Raw genomic sequence first — 25,333 nt, 5'->3', positions numbered from 1 at the left:
GCGAACCCGGTGGATCCAATTTTATTTTTATCCAAATTTATTTTTTCCAGACGACTACAATCTGGCTCTCCGTAGGTCATTTGGATGTCAAGTGTGGCGAGCCAGCACTTACATCTTGACAATTTCATAATCCTTTCATTCTTTAAATAGCACTTTCTTTCTACGGGGCTCAATCCCCTTTGTAGAAATCATGGGATGTTAAGCCAGGAAGATTAGGAGTCACGAAGATTAGAAGTGGACGTTCCTCTGTAGTATAAAAGGCTCCCTTTGTTACCGGCTTGTGGTTTTACTTTTCTTCGTTCCATTCGTTCGGTAGTCTCTGGGTGCCCGCCACCCGCCCACCGACCCTGTGCCGGCACTGGGGCTGAGCAAGGCCTTTACTGCATTCAGCTGACACTCTCGGGGAGGCACGGGTGTTTGTGCAGGAATCCCACATGGACAGTAAGATCACCCAGGAGAAGGTTAGGACGGGGACATCTTTGCCGCTACGACCACGGATAACGGGGGAACCTGACCTAGTCGGGGCGGGGGGTAGTCAGGGAAAGTATTCCCCAGGAAGTGACATGCAAACCGAGACGTGGCTAGGGAATATGGATTCCCCGGCTGTAGGACAGAGGCTAGAGGCGGCCGTCTCTGAGACTGGAAGGAGCTTGGCCCGAGGGCAAAACGGAGACAGAGTGTCTGAGTGAGAGTGAGGGAAGGTGGGGAGTCGGGGCTGTGAGGATTCTTTCCCTCCGGGGAGCGGGCGTATCGTCGCCATCTTTCTCTCACCTGTTTCTTTTGTGGTAGCAGAAAAGAATCAAATGAAACAGGAGTGTTTCTATTTCCCAGACTGACCACCTCAGGATGACTAACACCTCAGTTATCCTGTGTTACGACGGCGACGCGTTCTGGATACACGAGGTGCCCGGGACTCGTTTGTAAGCTGACAGCGGAGGGCTTCGCTTTCATAGACTCACAGGCTTTCCGAGTGGGAAGGTCTGGCTCTGTTTCCCCATTTTGCAGATGGGAAAACTGAGAACCCTGGATAGTTTATAACTTGCCCAAGGTCTCGGGAGCCTTCACTGAGGCCGGGGCTCTTCCCGTCTTCTATCTGAAAGCCTCTCACTGCCTCTGTCCTCTTCTGATTAGTCAAAGATCAGTGGCCTGGGCCTGGCCTTCATCAACCCCGAAGGAAACCTTTCAGAAACAGTTGACAGCGTCGCCTGCTTTCGTAAGACCTAGTGGCGGCCTCATTGAACCTTCCCCTGGTGACTCAGGACCATTACTTTAATCGTCCGTCTTTGTGCCGGAGTCATCGCCCTGGCTTGTCCTTACCCCGCGTGGCTCCTTCTCTCCGCTCTCGTCTGCAGGCGAGCGGGTGGGGGTCCTGGGGCTGGGATGGGTGGGGCGTTTGCCCAGTACGGAAAGTCTCCATAGCGCTGTGCTGGCCGCGTTGTTCTCGCTCTCTTGCTCCCTCCCGCCCTCCTTCTCGCCTCTGGGTCACCCTGGCCTCCTGCTGGAATGGCTGGGCTCCTGCCTCGCCTCCCCCCGGGCTGCCCTCTGCCCTTCTGGGGCCTCTGTCGTCTCTGCTCTTCTCTCTTTCTTTTCCTTCCCTCCATCACTTTCTTTACGCTTCTGTCTCTCTTCACGGTTTTGGTGTCTGCACAGCTCATCTGGGTCGTGGGTACTTTGCCCAGCAGCAGGCAGCCAAGCGGTCCCCCCGGGTCCAGTTAACGTGCCGCCTGTTCCTTCCCAGGTCTTTGTGCTGCTGTGCCGTCCCCTGCTTCTTTGGGTCTCGGTTCCCTGAGGGTTGAGGGCGCTGGACGTCTGAGCGTTGGATCAGCAGAGTGGCGGTCTGGTCTCATCAAAGACAAAGGCAACAGGGGTGACATAGACCGGAAGGAGCCCGGATGTGGGGACCCCGGACCCCACGGGCTGTGTGAACATAGGCAGGCTGTGTGAAACGCCGAGCCCTGTCTCTTCATCTAGTAAATGGATGGCAGTAATGAGAGTGGTTACGCTGTAGAGTCTAAGGAGCCACCCGAGGTGTAATTAGAAACACAGATTCTCAGGCTCCACCCTGACCTACTGACTCAGATGCTTGGGGTGGCCTGGGTTTGCATTTTAAATGACACCCGCCCCTGTGATTCTGATGCCGTCAGCCTGATCTGGCGCCTGATGGAGGAGACCAGTCCCTGACTTGGAGAAGCTCACCCGAGGAGCCCAGGTCGGTGTTGGGATGTGGCTTCCTTGGCTTCCACGCAGCGTCACCTCCAAGAGATGACTCTCGGTTGAGCCACGTTTTCTGGAACTCTCATTTAGGCTAGGTCCTGGCCGCATCCTGGGTCTGATTCACATATGTCTTTGTTTCTCACCAGGTCCTTTGCTAAGCCCCCCAAACAGGTGCAGACGGTGTGTGAGTGCATCCTCATCATGAAAGGGTATAAGGAGCTCAACTGGAAAACTGCCAAAGGCATGATGTCTGACCCCAATTTCCTGAGGTCTCTGATGGAGATTGATTTTGATTCAATTACCCAGAGCCAAGTTAAAAATATCAGAGGTGAGCGTAGACGCATGTAGGAACAGCCAGGCTTGATCCCAGTTTGGCATCTCAGTCTTGGGAGTAGGGATGGAGAGCAAGGAGGGAATAGGCCGGATGACTGTTGCCAGAGGAAGATGGCAGCACTGGGGGTGACGTGGGAGGGCTGGGTGCCGGATGGGCAGTAGCAGCCGATGCCTGCTGCACGTTTCACGGCAGTCACTCTGGCGTTCCCGTCAGGAAACGGCGCCTTCTTACGGAACCCAGCCTGGCCTTGTCTTCCGGCATCTTGTCCACCGGGCATGGTGGTGCGAGAGGTGGTCTGACCTTGATCTCTTCCCTTGCGCTTTTTGCCAGAGTACAGTCTCCTGTAGGTCCCTGGGAGATGGGCGGGGAGGGACTGGCACCACCCGCAGCCAGCCTCTCTGTCCTCAGTTATAGAATGCCCACGTTCCCTTTGAGCCTGGCTCCTGAACTGCCTAGATGTTTAGCCAGTGGGAACGAGGCTCGTCTTTGCAAAAGGCCACTCGAGTTCATAGTGCCACTGTTTACCTTCATGGCTTGTTCAGAACGTTATTGTCAAATGCTTTTTCTCAGCAGCTCGGACACAAAACTAAATGAAACACGAAGGGTAACAACACGTGCACAAACCCAAGGACCTCTCTTTTTACCTGAATATTGGCTTGGGGGGGTTTCCATTCATGTGAAATTACTCCTGGGGTGAGAGTATAGGTAGAGGGGACGGTGACTCATCACGGCCTACGATTCCCAGCCAGCTGCCTGCTCTGAGCCACTTTGACGCACAGTCGGGGGTCCCCACGGACACCCCGGGTCCTGATGTCACATGGAGGTGCCTGGGTCATAGGATGTCCTGGGTGGCAGTAACATGTGCCCCTCCCTCCCTCACACCTTAATCATCCACCTACACAAAACTCATTCATTTCGCATCTTACTTTCCCAAGATGAGTCTTGTCACTCGTCGAAATCATTGCATCTTTGACCGTTAGGCCTCTTGAAGACTCTCAACACCACAACTGAAGAAATGGAAGCTGTGAGCAAAGCAGGCTTGGGGATGCTGAAGTTTGTGGAAGCTGTAATGGGCTACTGTGACGTTTTCAGAGAAATCAAGCCCAGAAGAGAGAAGGTATTGTCCACGTGTAAGACCTAAACATTGCTGCCAAGGGAGCAATCTGGAGTCGCGTTTAATATGTCCATAGCTTTGCCGGAAGCATCCTGACAGGGTTCTGATTTTACGTCGCAGAAACGTTCCCCTGCCCGCCCCCAGTACTACTAAATGATAACCCTGAATTATAGCTCTCATCCAGATGGCGTGAACTGGCAGAACCAAAGTCTGGAAGATTTTCAAATTTTGCGTGAAAAGAGTAGGATAAATGGGTAAAAACTGTCCTCTATGGCTAAAGCAGGATTCTCAGCCTCGGAGCTCTTGACGTTCGGGGCCGGACGGTTCTCCGTGGTGGGGGCCGTCCTGTGCACCCTACGATGTTTAGCAGCATCCCTGGCCTCCACCCGCTGGGTGCCATTGTCCCTACCCCTAAGTTTTGACAACTAAAAACGTCTCCCGACATTGCCGTATGTCCTCTGAGGGGCAAAACCACTGGGTCAGAATGCACAATATAAAGGGAGTTATAAGGTTGATTGGATCATTTTGAGACCATTTTCTTAAAAATTTTTAAATGTTTATTTTGGGGGGGGGGGAGAGAGAGAGAGAGAGACCGAGTGCGAGTGGGGGAGGGGCAGAGAGAGAGGGAGACACAGAGTCCAAAGCAGGCTCCAGGCTCTGAGCCGTCAGCACAGAGCCCGACGTGGGCCTTGAACTCACAAACCGTGAGATCATGACCTGAGCCGAAGTTGGATGCTCAACTGACTGAACCACCGGGCACCCAGAGACCTATTTTGACGTTGCTTTATAACTCAGAATTTTATTGCTTAGAAAACTTAGAACTGGGCATAAGATCAGTATTGTTTTCACGCGTTCTTTTGAGTTTTTGACTTAGAACCATAGTGTCATTTTACTGTGATCTCAGTACACTGGGAAATTAAGCATCTGCTAACTTGCATGAAGACCTGTTTTTCCAATGGGATTAGAGCTTTTGCAGCAAACTGTCGAAGACGTGACTAAGAAGCCAGGTACCTCAGCAGGACGTATGACGGCCCCAAAGAGTATGAACGGCATTAGAAACGCGGTGTGGACGTAAGCCCAGGGGTGAGACTCCTTCGTCCCTGCCTCACTCCGGTCCCTTTCCCCACCGTTCTGTGAACCGTCTTCCCACAGGTGGCCAGGCTGGAGCGGAACTTTTACCTCACTAAACGTGAACTAGAAAAGATCCAGAATGAGTTGGCAGCGATCCAGAGAGAACTGGAGGCTCTGGGGGCCAAATACGAGGCAGCCATTCTGGAAAAGCAAAAGCTGCAGGAAGAAGCCGAGATCATGGAGAGACGGCTGATCGCTGCTGACAAGCTCATCTCGGGGCTGGGGTCTGAGAACATCAGGTCAGTGGCCGACGCGCTGTGCGCTAAGAGCTCTGAGACTCTGTGGTCCGTGAGCGAACGTCGCCGACGGACTGGCTCGCCATGTAGTCTTCACCCCGCGCTGCGTTTTTATCTGAACACCGCGTGGGAAAGTTCCGATGTTACTGTTACCGTGTTTAGGGTGGCTGATGCCATTTTACGCATTCTGTGGTTTATTACATAATTATGAAGGGTTAAGGAGGCAGCGCAGCTGTGGAGACAGGGAGGCACCAGTGGCCTCTGGCAAGGCGCCCTCTGTCCTAGAAACGTTTACTTCTTAGTGACCTTTAAGGCACCTAGTGAGCGCCTCCTGGGTGGGTCTGGACGAGGAGTCCGCCTCTGTTGCCGGACAAATCTCTTCTAAGGGCTCTTGTGTCTGGCTCAGTCCTGAGCCTCAGTTTTAAGCAGGTGGGACTGTTTGATGCCTAGGGGCAAGGCCATTTGGCCAGAGCTGGTCCGCTGGTAGTTTCCAATCCAACACCATAAAAGGGGTATGGAAAACACTAGAAAATACTATCTGCTTGTAGGAAACAAACCATTTTCAGTATTTCTAAAACCTCGAAGACTTTGGCCATTTACCAGAAGAGGCCAGGTGAAACATCTACTTCCTTTTATCTCGGGTAGAATTTTGTCACCAAGCAGGACCAGAGCTCATGAGTTCTGCTGGGTGTGTCTGTAAGTTATTGATCAAAGGGTTCGGAAACAACGTGATTACTACTTAATAAATAGCTTGGAGACTAGATGCATCCCGCAAATACTTGTCCAGCCCCCCAATTAGATGCTGGGTTCTGCTGAACCCTGCAATTAAACAAAGTCTTCCAAAACGCTGGGCTCACCAGGGTGGGGTGTGGCAAAATGACCTGGCAGTCTTTGTTTCTAAAAGGAGAGAATATCTCCGACGACGTTTCCTTCTGGCTCGCCCCATTAGCGGCGGCTCAAGGCAGTTCTTCTAGAATGTTCCTTCTGATTGTGCCGGAAGATAACGGCTTACCGCAGCCCCCGTCTCCTGTGCCAGGTGGCTGAATGACCTGGACGAGCTGATGCACCGGCGGGTGAAGCTGCTGGGGGACTGCCTGCTTTGCTCGGCTTTCCTGAGCTACGAGGGCGCGTTCACGTGGGAGTTCCGTGACCAGATGGTCAACCAAGTTTGGCAGAATGACATCCTGGAGCGGGAGATTCCCCTGAGCCAGCCCTTCCGGTTAGAAAACCTGCTCACGGACGATGTTGAGATCAGCAGGTGTGTGTGGCCCGGAGGATGAGGGTGCCTTGGGGTGGGGGTCCACGTGGGTGTCACCCCGGCAGGACACAGCGAGGGGTGCAGCTGACTTGACTGCACAGAAGATCCGGCTTCCTGGGCCCTGAGGAGCGTTGAGCAGCCTGTGGATTGGTAGATTATTCTGGAAGGCCAGTCCTACCACCGTTAGCACTTGGTTACAACTTGCACAAGAAAAATACATTTCCCTGTCACTGTTCCTTCCAGGTGGGGCTCCCAGGGACTGCCCCCCGATGAGCTCTCGGTTCAGAATGGCCTCCTTACCACGCGGGCCAGCCGGTTCCCCCTCTGCATCGACCCCCAGCAGCAGGCCCTCAACTGGATAAAGAGAAAAGAGGAGAAAAATAACCTGCGGGTACGGCTGGCCCCTCCCTGGGTGACCCCCGCCCTCCCTGCCTGTTCTCTCCCGCCATCTCTACCGTGACAGCCCCGGGGCCCCCGGCCATGCTGAGCTGAGGCGTCACCATCCTGAAACCCTAGCCGAGCCAGCCGCTTCCCTGCCCGCCCACCCCGTCCCATCTCTGAGGGCTGCACGACCTGCCTGGGGCTCTGCTCGCTTACCTGGGCACGTCTTTCAGCTGCCAGGAGCTCGAAGGTGCACCCTACCCATCCAGGGCTTAGATGCTCATTTTTTTTTTTTTTTTTTTAATTCTGGAAGGGAGGAATGATATCTCAGTATCTTTTGATTGAGATATAATTCACACACTGTAGAATTCACCCTTAGAAGCATACAGTTCGGTGGTTTTTTGTATATTACCTGCAGAGTTCTACAACAAACACCAGAATCTGTTTTTACCACTACCCCCCAAAAGCAATGTTGCATGCTATAGCCACCTACCCACACGCTCCCCCCACCCCCCCGCCCCCCACCCCCTGGCCACCACGGATGTCTTTTATAGATTTGCCTCTTGTAGACATTTCATATCAATGGGATCATATATGTGGACTTTTGTGTCTGGTTTCTTTCCCTCAGTATCATGTTTTCAAGCAGGTGTCCATGCTTCCTTAGTTTTCATCGATGGATAATACTCTGTTGCCTGGACAGACCACGTCTGACCATCCATTTAATCCATAGATGGACATCTGGGTTGTTTCTGCTTTTTGACTAGCATGAATAATGCTGCTGTGAACATTCGTGTGCAAGTTTTCTTTTTTTTTTTTGGTGGGCATATGTGTTTAGTTGCCCTGGGTGAAATTGCTGCGGTTTTTACTTTTTCCTCTTTTTTTTTTCCTGGTCCTTGCTCCCAAGTATGTACAGGCTGTTGGGGGGAAGGTCTGCCTCTAAGATACACACATAGCTATGGTGAGACAATTATTATTATTATTATTATTATTATTATTATTATTACTTTAATGTTAATTTTTGAGAGAGAGAGAGAGAGACAGAGTGTGAGCTGGGCAGGGGCAGAAGCAGGCTGCAGACTCTGAGCTGTCAGCACAGAGCTTGATGTGGGGCTTGAACCCGCGAATCTGACCTGAGCTTGAACATGACCTGAGCCGAAGTTGGATGCTTAACCGACTGAGTCACCCAGGTGCCCCCGAGACAAATATTAATGAGGAGATGCTTTAATGAAGAGCATGACTTTCCTCTTCCTCCCTCAGCCTGCCGGGGTCCTGAGCCATCCCCACGTAGCCCCCAGCCCCACCCCTGCCACCATGCTCCCACTTAAAGGGGGGGTGATTCCAGCTTAGGGGAGGGGGGGAGGCCAAGTTAGTGAACATAATGAAAGCAGGTGAAGGGAAAAGGAGAGGGAGGCCCCGGGGACTAGAAGAGAGGAGGAGTTTTCCCAGACGTTTTGAGGAAAGAGCTAGCAAAGCCGTCATGAGGTTGGAGGGAGGTGAAGCAAAGAGGCGAGTGAAAGAAAGATTTCTGCCGACTCTTCTTCTGTGAGACGGAAGGAGAATCTCTCGCGATCACTTTGGGCTGCTCAGAGCCTGAACCTAAGGGGTTTCTGGCTTCTGCGGGTCTCACGCTTTGCTTCTCTCCCGTTCTTTCTCCCCTCTGGTTCCCTCCACCCCCCAGGCACCGGCATGTCCCCTCCCCCCCTCCGAAGGCCAAGGCGCTCTCCCTGCACAGTTGCCGAGGGCACAACTCTCAGTGCCTACCTCCGTCTTGCAGGTTGCTTCCTTCAATGACCCCGACTTCCTCAAGCAGCTGGAGATGGCCATAAAGTATGGGACCCCTTTCCTGTTCCACGACGTGGACGAGTACATCGATCCGGTGATCGATAACGTCTTAGAAAAGAATATCAAAGTCTCCCAAGGACGGCAGTTTATCATCCTGGGGGATAAGGAGGTGGATTACGACTCAAATTTCAGACTGTACCTAAACACCAAGCTGGCCAATCCCAGATACAGCCCGTCTGTGTTTGGGAAAGCCATGGTCATCAACTACACCGGTAAGGATGTGCAGAACCTCAGTGGTGAATTAGGGTGGTTACCACGGAGACCACAAATGGGGACCAGAGCTTTCAGGGGACGCCGTGTCGTTAGGTGACCCCAGGTCATTCGCTCCTAGCCAGATCGCAACTGGTCGGTTCTTGGTGATGAAGGTTTGGGCGCCCCTGGGAAGGCAGCGGGGTACGTGTCTTGGGGCGTGCTGAGTCTGGACCACGGGCCCGGGTACCCACACCCGGAGTGGGGCGAGACCCTGTTATGCTGGGGCCGGAAGTTACTCCGTGTGGCGCACTGAAGTACGCGGCATGATTTTGGATTTCTGCCCTTCCTCTTGGCTGAGTTCTGTCAGGGACCGAGTGCCGTTTCTCCCGTTGTCTCGGGTTGGCCTGTACCTGCGTAAATCGGCTAGTTAGGTTGGGTGTGCTTTCCACTCCGGCCCCCCAGTATTTATTTTGGGACCCGCCCACACTCTTGTCCCCCACAGGGTGGGCAGCGTCTCCGTGTTGTTCTGACGGTTTTGCCCCGTGGCTTTAGGGTGACGGCAGGGCCGAGTCCTCGAGTCCCCAAAGGGCTGGCTCAGACGCAGCCCCAGCCTGTCCCGGGCGCAAGCGCGCAGCAGGCGAGGCGACGGGGTGCCCCGCAGTGACGGCCCCCCCTCGCTCCCCAGTCACGCTGAAGGGGCTCGAGGACCAGCTGCTGAGCGTGCTGGTGGCCTACGAGAGGCGCGAGCTGGAGGAGCAGCGGGAGCACCTCATCCAGGAGACGAGTGAGAACAAGAACCTGCTGAAGGATCTGGAAGACTCCCTCCTTCGGGAACTGGCGACCTCCACGGGGAACATGCTGGACAACGTGGAGCTGGTGCAGACCCTGGAGGAGACGAAATCCAAAGCCACGGAGGTGCGAACTGCACGGCAAATGCCCTGAGCCGGGCCGGTGGGAGCGGCGGGGGCGGGGGGGGGGGGGGGGTGTGTTCCCGGACTCGCCTTTGGGAAAGCCAAAGGAGAGCAGAGAAAAGGAAAAATGTCTCCAAAGGAGAAACTTGGATTCCATGATCTCCGGGCCTCATTCCCGGGTCTTAGAAGCTGAGGCGTTGGGGGCGGGTGGGGGAGGGGGGATCTCCACCTGTGCTGTCGTCAGATTTGGGCTCCTAGTCACCTGAGGATTTGCGTGATGAGAACAGGCCACCTCTGCTGGGGTGTGCGATGGGGAGGGGAGCCCTAGACGTGTTCCCAGGGACCCTTGTGCATCAGGCCAGCCTCTTTCAGTTGACAGTGATAGAAAACCCAGCCCTACTTGGCCTAAGTCAAAAGGGAATTTATTAGCTTAGAAAACAAAGCCCAGGGATGACTTCAGGCAGGCCTGGATCCAGGACTCCAAACATATCATTAGGACTCAGTTTCTCTCCATTTCTGGGCTGGGCCTTTTGTTGGGTTGGCTTCATTCTCTGCCTCCCCGTGAGCCAAGCCCCCCTCATGGTTACGAGGTGGGTGTGGCCTCACGCCCCCTCAGGTTTGGGTCCAAAGGGAAGAGTGGGAATCTTTACCTGTCCCTATCATGAAGGTTCCCCAGAGCCATTTAAGTCACGTCCCCACCCCAAACCGGTCCCACAGCCTGGTTTCTGGTGTGTGGACTGCTTGGGTCTGGGTTATATGCTCCCTCTCCTGGCGTTGGGGTGGACGCCACGTTTGGAATGAAAGGGGGACGTTGGAGTCTCCAAGTTCAAGTCAGTACTGTTATTAGAAGAACAGGGCACGGGGCGCCTGGGCGGCTCAAGTCGGTTGAGCGTCCGACTTCGGCTCAGGTCATGATCTTGTGGTTCGTGGGTTTGAGCCCCGTGTCAGGCTCTCTGCTGACAGCTCAGAGCCTGCTTCAGACCCCCTGCCCCCGCCTCTCTCTGCCCCTCCCCCACTTGTTGTCTCTCTCTCAAAAATTTAAAAACAAAAAGAAGAGGAAGAGGGCACAGGTGCGGGGGCATCCAGCCACAGACGTCCAGGCAGGTGCTTTTCAAACCCCTGTGGGTGCCGCGTGGCTTTTCTTGCTGCCCCCCCCCCCCACCCTGCTCTCGGCATCCCTTACGCTTTTCTTAAGTTTGATTTATTTATTTTGAGAGAGAGAGCAGGGGAGGGGCAGAGAGAGAGGGGGAGAGAGAAGATCCCAAGCAGGCTCCGCATTGTCAGTGCAGAGCCCAGTGCAGGGCTCGAACTCACAGACTGTGAGATCGTGGCCTGAGCCGAAATCAGGGGTCGGACACTCAACCGATGGAGCCACCCAGGCGCCCCGTGCATCCCTTACTTTCTTGCCCATTTCATAAGTCATCCTGGTTGTGGGTGTCCGTCTCCCTGTTTCCGTGGCGACGCACATCTTTTCTTTAGGTGTCGGAGAAGCTCAAGCTGGCAGAGAAGACAGCCTTGGACATCGACAGGCTGCGGGACGGCTACCGGCCGGCCGCCAGGAGGGGGGCCATCCTGTTCTTCGTGCTGTCCGAGATGGCCCTCGTGAACGCCATGTACCAGTACTCCCTCATCGCCTTCCTGGACGTTTTTGGCTTGTCACTTAAGAAGTCGCTGCCCGATTCCATTCTCATGAAGCGACTGAAGAACATCATGGACACACTGACCTTCAACATCTATAACTACGGTTGCACAGGTGAGCACCTCTCTGCACTGATTAGGACAAATGCGCTCTGTGCGTGTGCACCTCTGGCGTCTGTGTGTGTGTCCAGATCCCTTCTGTTGAGGACGTGAGGCAGGTTGGATGGGACCCCATCCTCACGGCCTCCACTTAACTGCACCTCTTTATTTTTTTAATTTTTTGTGTTTTTTTAAAAAATTTCATTTTTGAGAGAGAGAGAGAGAGAGAGAGAGAGAGAGAGAGAACGCGAACGGGGGAGGGGTAGAGAGAGAGGGAGACACAGAATCCGAAGCAGGCTCCAGGCTCTGAGCTGTCAGCACAGAGCCTGATGTGGGGCTTGAACTCATGGACTGTGAGATCACGACCTGAGCTGAAGTCCGACGCTCAACGGCTTGAGCCACCCAGGCGCCCCTGACTGCACCTCTTTAAAGGCTCCATCTCCAAATATGGTCACATTCCAAGGCACTGGGGTTAGAACTTCAACATGTGGGTTTGGCTGGGGTGGGGGGGCGATGCACAATTCAGCCCATAGCAGCTGGGCAGGGGAAAGGTTGAGGACTGTCGTTCCTCCAGGGCTTGTTTAAGTGGCCAACACCCGCAGCACACAGAAGAGTAGAATTCAAGTCCCAAGTGTTGACGCACATAGTTTTTTCCCCAAGAACACATTTCTTGTGTTTTCACAAAGAAGAAGAACTTTAATATTTAGCATCCCCCTACCAATAGTAAAGAATCTGTGGATGGAATGTGCTTGCTCCGCAGTGGAGGCCTGACAAACCGTGACCAGCAGGCCAGATCTGGCTCACTGCCCGCTTTTGTGAATAATGTGCTGTTGGAACACGGCTGTGCCCACTTACGCCTATACGGCCTGGGACCCCTTTCCTGCTGTCATGGCAGACGAATCGTTACTACACAGACCGTCTAGCCTGAAAAGTCAAAAATACTTCCTACCTAGCCTTTTGTAGGAAGCTTGCTAACACCTCTTCTAGACTATAACAGACAAGAACTTGCACTTAGAGTTAGGCAACGACCAGTTTTCCATCGAGAAGGTGGCTCCGGACTTCTATCACACGGTTCCCCCGTTGCCCTGCGCTTCCCGGGCCGGTGTGGCAGGTGCCGCCGTAGATAGGGCCGTTGCGCACGCGCAGGAGCAAGCGCCATCGCAGCTGGCCCTTGGGCACCACATGCGAACTGAGCCCGTAGCGTCTACACTCGCACAGCCGTGGACACACGAAGCAGAGAGGGCCAGATGCAGGTGCGCTGCTCCCTTGTTTCATTTCATCTCTCTTACATTCGAGGCTGGTGTGCATAACAAACTCCTTTTTTTAAAGCAAATTTACTTTATCCGTACCCTCTGATGTTTCCCTCCAGGGCTGTTTGAGAGGCACAAGTTACTCTTTTCTTTCAATATGACGATCAAGATAGAGCAAGCGGAAGGCAGAGTCCCGCAGGAAGAATTAGATTTCTTCTTAAAAGGTGACAAATGTGTCCCCTTTTTCATTCTTCCCAACTCCCTTGCCCCACATTGTCCACGCACACATCTAAGTTCATTAACACAAACCACAATAATAACAAAAACTCTCCTTGGAACTTGGCTTCCAACAGCCCCACTTTCCTAAATATTCCAGCCTCAGAAGGCTGCCTTGAGGCCGGCAGTCACGCTGAGCTGCCCGGCTGGGGTCCCGGGCCAAGAGGAGGCAAGCCAAGTATACCTGCTGCCTTGTCCAGTCCCCGCTGGAGACGAGGATTTTTCCCTGCAGCGGGAGGAGTGAAAGCACTGAGCTTCACGTTACTGCCAGCCGCTTACTTCTCTTCTTCTGTCGTGACCAGGAAACATTTCCCTGGAGAAAAGCCACCGGAAAAAGCCCTGTGCTTGGTTGTCTGACCAGGGATGGGAAGATATCATGCTTTTATCAGAAATGTTCTCGGACTCCTTTGGGAATCTTCCCGATGATGTTGAGAAACATCCCGCTGTCTGGCAGGAGGTGAGATCACGTTCTGTCTCTCCTCCTTCCCTTCCCTGCGAATCAGTCATCTTGAGACCCAAACCGTAGCCTCTTTGTGAGCAAGAAGATACTCCTTTGTGTGACTCACTCAGAGTGTCGTTCTCACCCTCCATGGCGCTTGATTGAATTCTCCTTTATCTAGTTCAGCTAGCGTTGCGGGAGAACCACCCAACTGTCCTTCTGTCCGTCCACCCATCCGAGAACTAGGCATCTACCATGGAGCACAATCCTTGACGGGCACTAAGGACTCAACAGCGAAAACGATTCAGCCCCTCCCTTCCTGAAGTTCTTAGTTTTGGAGCAGGAGGTAGAAAATGACAGAGCTGTCTAGAAGTGACCGGAGGTGCATGCTTCTAAAGATTTCATTCCTTTACAGTGGCTTTTGGGACCTTCACAGAAAAATGGAGGCTCTAGAGCTTCTGTGTTGACACCACCACGCGTGTCTTTTGCTTTCCCCAGTGGTACGACCTGGACTCCCTCGAGCAGTTCCCATTCCCCTTGGGTTACGATAGCAGCATCACCCCTTTCCAGAAGTTGCTTATTTTGCGCTGCTTCCGTGTGGATCGGGTGTACCGGGCGGTGACCGACTATGTGACTCTAACCATGGGAGAGAAGTAAGTGCGTTGTTGTGTTTGCTCGGCCCTTCTGTGGGGTCCTCCCCCGCGCCCCTCCCCCCAGCCTGAACTCACAGACAGCAGCAATGGGCCAGCTTCCGAGGGAACTGCCACCGCCCTGTCATTGAGCGCTCTTCTGTGGTCACCCTCGTACCGCTCCGTTCAGGAGAAATACCAGGTGAGGCACACGCGTGAAGTTTTCTAGGAGCCGCGTTCAAAAAGGAACAGATAAAGGTAATTTTAATACCATTTTATTTGACCTGATACATTAAAATATTATCATTTTGACATGTAATTAATACGAATATTATCAAGATATTTTACATGATTTTTTTTTTTTTTTGGTTTGCTTTTGGTATTAAGTCTTCAAAATCTTGTGTGAATTTACGCTTACAGCACCTCTCAGTTTGGACCGGCCACACTTGAAGTGCCCAATAGCCACACGTGCCTACCGGCTTCCATACTGGACGGCACAGCCCCAGAACCGAAGTCAGGCATATAATTTGGGGCTGCAAACCCAAACGTGCCTTCATGGCCGGCAGGTGATGGAAATGAGTGTGCCAGGCTGGGTGGGGACTGTGGCAGCTCGGACAGGTCAAGTCCTGGTTCACAGGGGCAGCTGCCCCTTAGCTGGACTGACACCAGCTGACAAGGGGGGCCCAGAGTGGCTGGATCCTCTGACTCTTTGAAAGAAGCTAGAAATTTGGATTCCTACACGAAGTCTCCCAGGTCTGATAATTTTCAAATCTTGAGAAGTGGGCCATTCAGGACATGCCTGTGGCGTTGTCGGCATGGAGCCTCTGGGTCCTGTGCCGAGGGGACGTCCGCCTGGAAGTACCCCCCCCCCGTCAGGTGGTGCCCCCATGGATGTGCCTGGCTGTGCTAGGGGGACACAGCAGGGCTCGCGTCGCCCAGGGGTTCACCCTCTTGTGTGACATGTGCGTCAACATGGACTGTAACCCGGTGGGAGCTATACCCGAAGAACAACCAGAAGGTTCTGGAGGCGGCGAGGCGAGCACGCCGTGGCTGTCCTCTGCGAGAGTCCCCGCTTTGTTCCCTCCGCCAGGTACGTGCAGCCCCCGATGATCAGCTTCGAGGCCATCTTTGAGCAGAGCACTCCGACCTCGCCCATCGTGTTCATCCTCAGTCCCGGCTCTGACCCTGCCGGTGACCTTATGAAATTAGCCGAGCGCAGCGGTTTTGGAGGAAACCGCCTCAAATTCCTCGCCATGGGTCAAGGTCAAGAAAAGGTAATTCGTTGTTGGAAGGAATAAGCTCTAAATTTGGGCGAGGTCCCCGGGGTGAGTGAGCTGGGCGCAGTTCCCGTCCCCTGAGCGGCAGGCGGGCAGTGGTGTGGTCCTGGAGCGGGCATGCTGTCTCCGCCCGGCCTTGCTGGCCGCTGTGCTGCTCTGTTGCTTCCAGAGTCCATTCACACGTAGTCGTCCTCTCTTCCAGTCTCCGGACATCCCTGTTTTGGGTCAGGGTGGTCACTGCCCCCGCGGCATGGCCGCAGAGGCGGTCAGGGTGCCGGCCGCAGAGAACCTGGAGCTCTCGGGGCTGAGGGGGGCCGGCGGGTGCAACGTGCTGGCTCATCTTCCAGGTTGGGACCGGCCGTGTGGCTCAGGTGGCCCTGAGGGGTCCTCAGAGATGGGTTCTTTGAGGGCAGCCCCCGTAGCTCCTGGGTCACTGGCTTCTTTGTGGCCTCTCCTGGAGTGGGCCCTCCTGGGGGCTCGGAGCGGGTTTCTGGGAGAGCACGGGCTCAGTGTGGCTTTGGGACGCCAACTCCTCCCCTCTCTCTCTCCGTCGGTGCAGCTGGCCCTACAGCTGCTGGAGACGGCGGTGGCCCGCGGGCAGTGGCTGATGCTGCAGAACTGTCATCTCCTGGTCCGCTGGCTGAAAGATCTGGAGAAGTCCCTGGAGAGGATCAGCAAACCCCACCCAGACTTCCGCCTGTGGCTCACCACAGACCCCACCAGGGGCTTCCCCATTGGGATTCTGCAGAAGTCTTTGAAGGTTTGGTTCAGGACAAACACCCCGTCCCCACAGCCCTGTTCCTCAGATCGCTACCATTCTGCCGTCCGTGTGTGCATGCGAGCGAGCAAGCGCGTGCTTGGAAGTAAACCTACAACGCAGCCAGACCTTCACGGCCACCCTTTCCAGTTCCGTCTTTCCCTCTCTTCTTCAGAGACAAGCACTGTCCCGTACCGCGTGACAGTTACGACTCTCAGGCCTGTCTTTACCACTTCCTTCCACATGTATCCAAAGTAATACCTAGGTTCGTTTTCCTGGACTTCACATTTATTAAACCTTCTTTTTCTTTTCGATGACAGGCCCGCCCTCAGCTGCACTACTCTAGTGGTTTACACGCCCCATTTAACTTACTCCCCAGACAAGTTTTGTGTGGCAAGATTTTGTCATCTGTCACCTGGGGCAGATAGAGGGAAAACTTGGTGACGTCCGTTTTGCATCTGAAGCTCCCACGGGCTTCTTTCACTTCTCTGGGTCATCTGATGAGCGGGAGTCAGAACCACATCTAGTCCCTTATCTTCTTTGCCCGGGTCCTTATAAGAGACTTTTGCTGCCTGGGGAGCAGGAGAGATGGCCACGCAGGGATGGAGGGAAAGCCCAGGTGTCTACATTTTGCGCCCTCTTCAAAGCTGGACTCGTGGGTCTGCGGTTTCCGTCACGATTTGTCTTCTCTTCTGACAGGTTGTTACGGAGCCACCCAACGGGCTGAAACTCAACATGAGAGCGACTTACTTCAAGATCTCTCCTGACATGCTGGAGCAGTGCCCGCACCCTGCTTTCAAGTCCCTGGTCTACGTGCTGGCGTTCTTCCACGCGGTGGTGCTGGAGAGGAGAAAGTTCGGGAAGATCGGGTGGAACGTGTACTATGACTTCAATGAGTCTGACTTCCAGGTTAGGACGCAGTGGCTGCTGCTTCTCCCAAGAAACTTCCCCCTCGGCCGGCCTGTGTCACCCCCACCCCTTCTCCGAGTTGTGAACAGCCGCGGTGTTCCTGCCCACGCTTGAGGAGAGGGTCAGAACGTGAGCGACTCTGTGGGCTGGAGCACAACCATGCCTGTTCCTTGTCTTTTAAGGTCTGCATGGAGATTCTGAACACATACTTAACAAAAGCCTTCCAGCAACATGACCCTAGGATCCCGTGGGGCAGCCTCAAGTACCTGATTGGAGAGGTAGGAGTGTCTTGGGGGACCCATCGTGGACTACCTCCCAGGGCTGGAGCTGGGCTGTGGCCTGGTGCCCTTATGAGTGACCTCTGAGACCTCGGTGACTCCCCTGTTGCTTCTGCTGCGTGTCAGCTGCAAGGTCTCTGTGGAATTCTGCTGGCTTATCACCCGATCGTCTTTCTCCTAAGTGGGCTCCGTCCACATGGAGGTTCTGGATTCATCATCCTGGGGGCCGTGTTCTCTGGGGGGGGGGGGGGGTTGGCAGTTCCCCTCCTCGCCATGCCTTAGGCGTGTCGTCGTAGCCTCGCTCCCGGTCGGTGGGCGTGGAGGGCTACCCTGGAGACCATGACTTTAGACAGGCCTTGTGGGAATGCCTCCCCCGTGGCCTGCATGTGCTCACGCAGGGGCACCACCAATTCCCAAGGCCAAAGTGGTGGCTGGCTTCTTTGTTGTTTTGTTGTCTCTTCACTACATTTTGGGGATTTTGCAAATGGTACACTGGCTTCCAGGACCCCACAAAGTTGCACAAGCCTCTTGTGCACAGTGGGCCAAAGGCATGTGATCAACATGGTTTGAGCTGCACAGCAGCCCGGCCAGCAGGAGTCCCCCCCGAGGGCACATCAGGTCTCAGGTGGGTCCTGGGTTCCCGGCCAGCTCTTGCTCTCGGTCACTCAGGTCATGTACGGAGGACGGGCCATCGACAGCTTTGATCGGCGCATCCTGACCATCTACATGGACGAGTACCTGGGAGACTTCATTTTTGACACTTTCCAGCCATTCCACTTCTTCCGGAATAAGGAGGTGGACTATAAAATCCCCGCCGGTGATGTGAAGGAAAAATTTGTTGGTGAGATTTCTCAGGCATCAAAATATATGTTAGAAGTTTTTTCTAAGGGAGACCGACCGTACATCTCAGCTGTTCTGTTTTCTGCGGTTGGCTCGATGGCTCTTCTGACCCCTCTCCTGGGGGGATCCTTGGCTGGTGGGCGTGCTCCGTTATGTTTTGTAGGGGGCCCAGCAAGTTCTTTATAGCCTCAGCACTGATGGAGTTAGTTTAGATTTCCCCGTCCTGGGGTGACGACAAATACGCCACATTCCGCCTGAAGGGCAGAGTGGGCCCCAGGAAGCTCACGGAGCCATTTTTGTCATAAGAAATAAACGCGGAGCTGGATGGGGCGTGGTAGTATGGAATTTTTATTTAAAAACACGCCACCCGCTACGCGGTGGAAATTAGTTTTGTGTATCTGGGGATGTCGAGGCCACGCAGCCGCAGAAATTGAGGGCTGTGTGACGGTGTCCTCTCCGTCCCGATTACAGAAGCCATCGAGGCCCTCCCGCTGACCAACACACCTGAGGTGTTTGGTCTTCATTCCAATGCCGAGATTGGATATTATACTCAGGCGGCTCGAGACATGTGGACTCACCTGCTGGAGCTGCAGCCTCAGACAGGTGAAGTCGGCCGCGGGGACCGAACTAGCGCGGTTACGGTGGAAGGGCGTTGTTGGCCCAGAGGGCTATTGGTCCTTGTGGTTTCTGTAGCGTCGATGCCTTTCCTGGAACCAGAAGGCTCAGGACGCCCCCGTCCTAACCCTCAGATGCCTTGCCCTCCCTAAAACGTGTCCTGGTTTTAGGGGAATCCAGCAGCGGCATCAGCCGAGATGATTACATTGGCCACGTTGCCAAGGACATAGAAAACAAGATGCCCCAAATCTTTGACTTGGACCAGGTCAGGAAGCACCTCGGGGTGGGACTGTCCCCCACTTCGGTGGTGCTTCTGCAGGAGCTGGAGCGCTTCAACAAGCTCGTCACGCGGATGTCCAGGTCTCTGGCTGAACTTCAGAGGGTGAGCACGCCCCTCGTGTGCAGACCTCTGCCTACACGCGGTACCCGGTTTTCCCACGGTCTTGCCTGACCGCTCTTGATTCTGCGAACAGGCCTTGGCCGGAGAAGTTGGAATGAGCAACGAGTTAGATGACGTAGCCAGATCTCTCTTCCTCGGCCAAATCCCTAGTATCTGGAGAAAGCTGGCCCCTGACACGTTAAAGTCCCTTGGAAACTGGATGCTCTACTTCCTGCGGCGGTTCAGCCAGTACACATCGTGGGTAAGTGAGAGACCGCAGTCGGTGCGTCAGTTCGAGGCTCAGCCTGGACCACCCCCCTCCCCAGCCACCTCCGACCCCTCTCCGGCGCCCCGGAGGTACCTTCTATTAGCAGTGACTGGGTGCTCGAGAAATGGCTTCTGACTCTACAAGCATACCTGTATCTTTTTTTTTTCCTTTTCTTTTTGTTTTTAAGACTTTGAAGCCTATTATGCACAACTTGATTTGTTCGTCTCAGAGTCCATCTTGGCCACTGTCCATCTAAGTGCATTTAGGTCGACCTTATTCTTTTAAGGGGACTCCATTTGACAGATATTCCATGTCCTTTCACCTGCTGGACATTTGGGTGGTTCCCTTTGGGGTTTTCCCCCCCTCTATTTTGCCAATACAACATTCTGGCGCACGTACCTTTGGATGCACACGCGTATATTTCACAGGTAGGTCCCTACAGTGGAAGCGTTGGGTCTCAGTGTGTGCGTTTTGCATTCTTTTTAATTTTTTTTAATGTTTATTTTTGAGAGAGAGAGAGAGAGACAGAGCATGAGTTGGGGAGGGGCAGAGAGAGAGAGGGAGACACAGAATCCAAAGCAGGCTCCAGGCTCTGAGCTGTCAGCACAGAGCCTGACGCAGGGCTCGAACTCACGAACCGTGAGATCATGACCTGAGCCAAAGTCAGATGTTTAATCGACTGAGCCGCCCAGGCACCCCAATGTGCATTTTACATTCTAACAGCTCTTGTCACATCGTCTTCTAGAGAAATGGAAACCACAGCGAGTGAATACGATTATTTCCTCCCCTTGCTGCACCATGTGTGTTCTTAATATTTTGGATCTTTTTTTCCTGATAGGTAAACGATAATATGTTTAGGTGTGCGTTTCTTGAGTTATGGTGAGGCTGAGCATATCTTACACACATATAGCTGTTTCGTGTTTTTCTGTGAATTGTCTTTTCGTGTCTTGATTTCATTTTTATCAAGTTCTCTATCTTCTTAAACTGATGTTTTAGAGCTCTTTGTGTATCCAGGAGATGGGCCCTTGGTCTGCTGGTGTTGCAAGTGTTTCCCCCCAGCTTGTCAGCATCTTTTGATTTTTGCCTATGGCACTTCTTCCGGAAGAAAGTTTTACATTTTTATTTGCTCAAATGTCTCGGTCTGTTCTTTTATGGCCTCTGGGTTTTGCATTTCCAACTCAAGATCATGACAGTGTTCACTGGAGAGCCGACCCGGTACTCTCGTGGTTTTATTCTTTAATATTTAAGTCTCTGCTCCTTCTGGAGCCGGGTGGTTCAGCTTGTTCTCCCAGACAGGCTGCCGTTGTTCCGACACCGTCTTTTTGCTGCGAAGGTGAACTGTGTCTTTTATCCTGACCCGATCTTCTGGTCAGCTCTGGCCCTGGCATTTGGTGGCGGCCCCGGTCTCCCGCTAACTTGCCCCCTGCCTTCCAGGTCACTGAAAGTGAGCCCGGCGTGATGTGGCTCTCGGGGCTACACATCCCGGAATCCTACCTCACGGCCCTGGTGCAGGCCACCTGCCGGAGGAACGGCTGGCCGCTGGACCGCTCCACCCTATTCACGCAAGTGACCAAGTTCCAAGATGCAGATGAAGTGAACGAGCGGGCAGGACAAGGTACGGTCAGCTCCCTATCGGCTCTCCCTCCCCGAGCCGTCCCCCATTCAGAGGAACAAGCATGGTGCGGGCGGAAACGGGCCAGGCCGAGTTTGAAAGGAAGGCTGCCGCGAATATTGGCTGTATGTGTGCACGGTCTGTGTCTCGATCTCTCTGGGGGTCGATACGTGCGTTTCTCTTCCAGTTCCAACACCGAGACCTGGGGTTGATGTCAGGAGGGACCTGAACCACGTTCGCCCTGCTCGTTTGCAGAAGTGGCTCCTGGGTCAGAATTAGATCGTTCAGAGAAAGGAGGGCCCGAGGGCTTCCCTGGAAACTTTGAGGGGCTGGGGGCGTGGGAGCCAGAGGGCAGGTTGGACTAGGTTCGACCCATGAAATTACGATGTCAGTTCTTGTGACACTGGTGACTGACGCTGCCGTTCCCCAGGGCAGTGCTGCCGCCATAGTCGGAAGACATTTACCCGTGAGCCACAAAAGCCCTGTTGAGTGAGCTTAGAGATGGGGTTCACGGTGGAGATTCAGGGATGCTCACTGAAGCCTCGGAGGAACTCTCTGGGCAAGTGACTGTCCTCTCCTCTGCCACTGTGTGTATCTGCCGTGTTCTGTTCCCCAGACACCATTTTCTCGGTGAGGCTTTGACTTCCTCTCCGCACTCCCTCTTGGCCCACCACCAAGCTGTGGTGCTTCTGTCTTTATAACCTGGGGGCCCAAGCAGTCTAGGTCTGTGTGCCCTGAAGCCTGCCTGGTGGGGGAGGCAACTCTCCCTCCTCTCCTTTGCCAAAGCCGTGGGGAGGGGAGGCTCACGGCGTCTACGGTGTCCTTCCGAAAAGGGAAGAAATGACGGCCACGTCTTTTGGACAAAGGCCTGGGCTACGTCTGGGGGAGGAGGGCGAGGGAGTTGCCTGTGTGTGTGCACTGTGGACATACCTAGGGCCACTGTGTGCACAGCAGAGTGGCCGGTGCCTCCACATAAACCCTGGGCTCTTCCCGGGATATCCAGGATGCTTCGTCTCAGGACTGTATCTCGAAGGCGCAGATTGGGATGTAGAAAGAGGATGTCTTATCAAGAGCAAACCCAAGGTGCTGGTGGTCGACCTGCCGATTCTGAAGATCATCCCCATCGAAGCCCATCGCCTCAAACTACAGGTAGAAGGCTGACGCCTGTTCCTGGCTCCGTCCTCCCCTCCCCGCCCCCCACCGGGGGCACGGTTGGGGGGGACTGGGGGGGGGGTTGCAGTTCAGTCTTACCCTTTAAGCACCCTTACAGGTACTTAGCCTTTTGTGGGAGGGGGGGAAGCCCCGAGACAGGACGACAGTGTGGAGCCACCTTCCAGGAAGACACATGCATGCAAATTGTGTGTAAGCAGAGACTCCCCCGGCGGGGGTGGGGGGTGGGGCACGGCTTCAAGTTCGGAGCTGTGGTCCAGATCAACTTCAGGAAGAGACTCCTCCATTCACTTGACCTTCTGCGGGCACTGCCTGAATCATAAAATACTTACGTCTGATGTAGACAGCAGGCGCCCCCTGCCTCGCCTGGCCCGGATGCCTGTCTGATGAGCGTAGCTACACGAAGCCCCATCCGCAGTCAGCGGAGGGCGGCCCCGCCAAGCCCCTTGAAGCCTCGGCCAGGCCTAGCAGGAGGCGCCCGCACTCTCAGCACCTAGACTGGGCTTCCTGCTTCCCGGGCTCGAGCTCCTCCGCCGCCCGTGGGGGCGCCTCACGTGCCTCTCCTTTGCAGAACACCTTCCGGACGCCGGTCTACACCACCTCCATGAGAAGGAATGCCATGGGAGTTGGCCTGGTGTTTGAAGCCGATCTCTTCACCACAAAGCACGTATCTCACTGGGTGCTGCAGGGGGTGTGCCTCACCCTGAACTCCGATTAACCTTTTGGGCGAAGGAACCCGCACTTGTGAGCTCCGTCCCGTCGGCTCCGTGGGGCCTCGAGAGGCTGGAGCTGGGCTGATGCTGAGACTCCTTTCATTCGAAACCAGCCGTTTTAATCTCTTTCCATATAAATTGAGCTGACAGTTTTGTTTTTTGAAGCGATTTTTAAGGATTCTGCATATTTGAAAAGTAAATACTGGAGAGCATTTTGAAATGTGTTTTCTTTCCCTTCTCAGAGAAAATGTGTGATTAGGCAGAAGTGCCCCACACGCCACTGGCACGAGTGAGAATTCTAATGGAAAATGTCAAGAGTGTGCTATTGACAATCCAGGTCTGTCTCAGTAGACGCCTCTCTTTGGCAGGAGCGGCCTGCTGGGTGTGGGGTCCGGGCTGACGATGCCAGCCTAGAGCAGAGATGGCCACAGTTGCCCACCGCCACCTCCCCCCCCCCTTCCCGAACTCCCTGGCCTGCTATGCTAGGTGGGGGTGGGGGCGAGGGCCCTGAGCTCAGTGTTGAATTCCTGCATGAGCTCCTACCCGCGACCTGGCTGGATCTGCGTGGGGTTGGGTGGGTGCAGACCTAGAACAGCCGGAACCGGCCCCCGGGGGTCCCTTCGTTCTGCGCACCCTGGGGCGAGCCCGGAGCCCTGGCCAGGCCCGCCGGAGGCACCGAGTAGCATTACTTCGCCAGGGAGGAGCAGGGTGGAGCACCAGCAGGGCAGGGGGCGGGGGCCGGTCACAGGCAGAACGTTCCCAGGGGCAGCCCTGGGCAGGGCTGGGTGACAGGGACTCCTCTTCCCGGAAGCAGAGCTGCCCCGCCCCTGGGGCCGGAGCCCGGGGAAAAGAACACGGGGCGAGAACACGGTAATTACTGGGGGGCCTGCTGTGTCTCCTCCTCCTCCAGCCTCCCCCCAGCTCCTCCCTCAGGTAGTTTAATAAAAGACACAAACCAGAAAGAGGCAGGTTTAGAAAATAAAGTTTGTTGGGATCTTGAACATTTTGGATAAAACTAACCAAAAAATATGAACACACATTCAGGTTGTGGTGACACGAGAAGTAACATCATCTTATTTCGTTCCCGCGATAGACACATACAGCTGCTCGGCTATCGGGGCCGCCCCGGGGGGAGGCTTGGTGGGAGGTTACGGGGTCTCCGGGAGGGAGCAGGGGCTGCTCTGGACGGGCCGCCCTAGGAACTGGAGCGAGAGGGTCGAGGCCAGTCGGCACGTGTTGCTCCGGCTGTATAGTTAGGCGGGTTGACTATCTGATTTCATTAACGTCGAGTAGTGATGCAGCCTGTGGCCTGTGCTTTGTCCACGAGCGCATTGAAGTCACACGGAGTGGGATTAGAAGCGAGCGATTCGGCACACAGGTGTTTGGCCACGGCGATCGGTAAATAGGTATTCTGCAGCAGGGACATGATCGTATTCTGGTGTCAGTACCAGGGCAAAAGGAGCAGGAGAATAAGAATGTTGACGTGTCTGAAAAAAAACTTGGCATGCAGGGGAATTGGAGAAAAAAAAAAAAAAAAAAAGGCGTGGATGAGTTTTCCCAGTAGTGATCACAGTGCATCGACAGCCAGGGGTGACGGGTCGCCCGGGCAGGCTTCACACAGTTCTGTCCGTCCCTGAGTGCTTCCTCGCGGCCTTTCCTCCGTTCACCTGGTCGACCGCCAGCGTCTCCACCTCGGGCGGGGCCTGCGGCGGGGCGGCGTGGTGGATGCGGTGGGCCACCCCCACGTGGGCCTTGTGCTGCTTCTCGCGGGCCGGGCTGTGCGGCTCGCTCGAGCCGCGGTCGGAGGCGATGGGGGGGATGACCAGGGGCCTCTCCTTGACGAGGTGGACCTCGGCCGATTCCCGGGCCAGCAGGAACGGGGTGGGGTCGGGCATGGCGTCCACCGGCTCCCGCAAGAGTAGTTTCCGGCTCTCGGCCCCGAATCTGTAAACCTCTTCGAACTCCGGGTGCAGGGGGGCCGAGAGGCTCTTTTTCATTCGGCGGCGGGGCGTCTCGGGCAGCTTGTCCTTGGGGGGGGCCGGCTTGTAGCTGGCCAGCACGGGGCTCCCGGACGGGCTGCCGTCCGAGGTCCCGCCGGAGCTCATGAGCTTCCTCTTGGCGGCGTGCAGCTGCGAGGTCAGGTAGGCGATGGTCCCGGCGCGCTGCTCGAGCTCGCTCGACAGCATGTTCAGCTTGTGGCTCTTCAGCTTCAGCTCCTCCAGGTACTTCCTCTCGCGCTCCCTGACGGTGCTCTCCAGCACCAGGATCATGGCGTCCTTCTGCTCCAGCTCCCGGAGCAGCTCGCCGTTCTCGTCCTCCTTGAGCTTCAGCTGGGCTTCCAGCTCCTCGCATCTTCTCTTTAGTTCGCTGCTTCGGGAGGATCCATCTCCTAGAGGAATGAGCCGAGGGACAGGATTGAGCGCCAACCCCTCCCGGAGCAGAGGCACGGAGACCGTCGAGGCTGGCCTCACCTCCCAGGGCGGCCGCGCGGAAGGCGGGGCTGGGGCGGGGGCACGTTGCTCCCACGCGCCATCCCTGCCCCATCTCCGTGCCCTCCCCGCCGCCCCCCCC

The 25,333-nt window shown here is 55.0% G+C and overlaps 2 protein-coding genes across 4 annotated transcripts in view; one reads left to right on the top strand and one right to left on the bottom strand.

The window, feature by feature from the left end:
• The window catches only part of DNAH10 (dynein axonemal heavy chain 10), a 150,885-nt gene extending 127,919 nt beyond the window's left edge, over nt 1-22,966 (top strand). The window contains exons 58-79 of the mRNA XM_060612080.3: nt 2,361-2,542; nt 3,529-3,665; nt 4,815-5,032; nt 6,066-6,287; nt 6,531-6,678; nt 8,443-8,722; nt 9,388-9,617; nt 11,093-11,366; nt 12,720-12,824; nt 13,179-13,333; nt 13,814-13,968; nt 15,035-15,218; nt 15,781-15,981; nt 16,678-16,887; nt 17,070-17,165; nt 17,835-18,006; nt 18,477-18,608; nt 18,791-19,002; nt 19,094-19,261; nt 20,702-20,882; nt 21,883-22,028; nt 22,621-22,966. Of these exons, the coding sequence (XP_060468063.3) occupies nt 2,361-2,542; nt 3,529-3,665; nt 4,815-5,032; nt 6,066-6,287; nt 6,531-6,678; nt 8,443-8,722; nt 9,388-9,617; nt 11,093-11,366; nt 12,720-12,824; nt 13,179-13,333; nt 13,814-13,968; nt 15,035-15,218; nt 15,781-15,981; nt 16,678-16,887; nt 17,070-17,165; nt 17,835-18,006; nt 18,477-18,608; nt 18,791-19,002; nt 19,094-19,261; nt 20,702-20,882; nt 21,883-22,028; nt 22,621-22,767 (3,955 nt within the window). The 3' untranslated portion in view covers nt 22,768-22,966. The remainder of the gene's footprint in view (nt 1-2,360; nt 2,543-3,528; nt 3,666-4,814; nt 5,033-6,065; nt 6,288-6,530; nt 6,679-8,442; nt 8,723-9,387; nt 9,618-11,092; nt 11,367-12,719; nt 12,825-13,178; nt 13,334-13,813; nt 13,969-15,034; nt 15,219-15,780; nt 15,982-16,677; nt 16,888-17,069; nt 17,166-17,834; nt 18,007-18,476; nt 18,609-18,790; nt 19,003-19,093; nt 19,262-20,701; nt 20,883-21,882; nt 22,029-22,620) is intronic.
• Nucleotides 22,967-23,728: 762 nt separating this feature from the next.
• The window catches only part of CCDC92 (coiled-coil domain containing 92), a 29,715-nt gene continuing 28,110 nt past the window's right edge, over nt 23,729-25,333 (bottom strand). For all 3 annotated transcript variants that reach the window (XM_060612084.3, XM_060612085.3, XM_078435920.2), the window contains exon 4: nt 23,729-25,151. In XM_060612084.3, coding sequence (XP_060468067.1) covers nt 24,376-25,151 — 776 coding nt within the window. In that variant the 3' untranslated portion in view covers nt 23,729-24,375. The remainder of the gene's footprint in view (nt 25,152-25,333) is intronic.

The sequence above is a fragment of the Panthera onca genome, chromosome D3 (assembly GCF_046562875.1).
Source record: "Panthera onca isolate mPanOnc1 chromosome D3, mPanOnc1 haplotype 2, whole genome shotgun sequence".
NCBI lineage: Eukaryota > Metazoa > Chordata > Mammalia > Carnivora > Felidae > Panthera > Panthera onca.
Note: the sequence above shows the minus strand (reverse complement) of the source record. Positions and strands in the feature narration are given on the sequence as shown.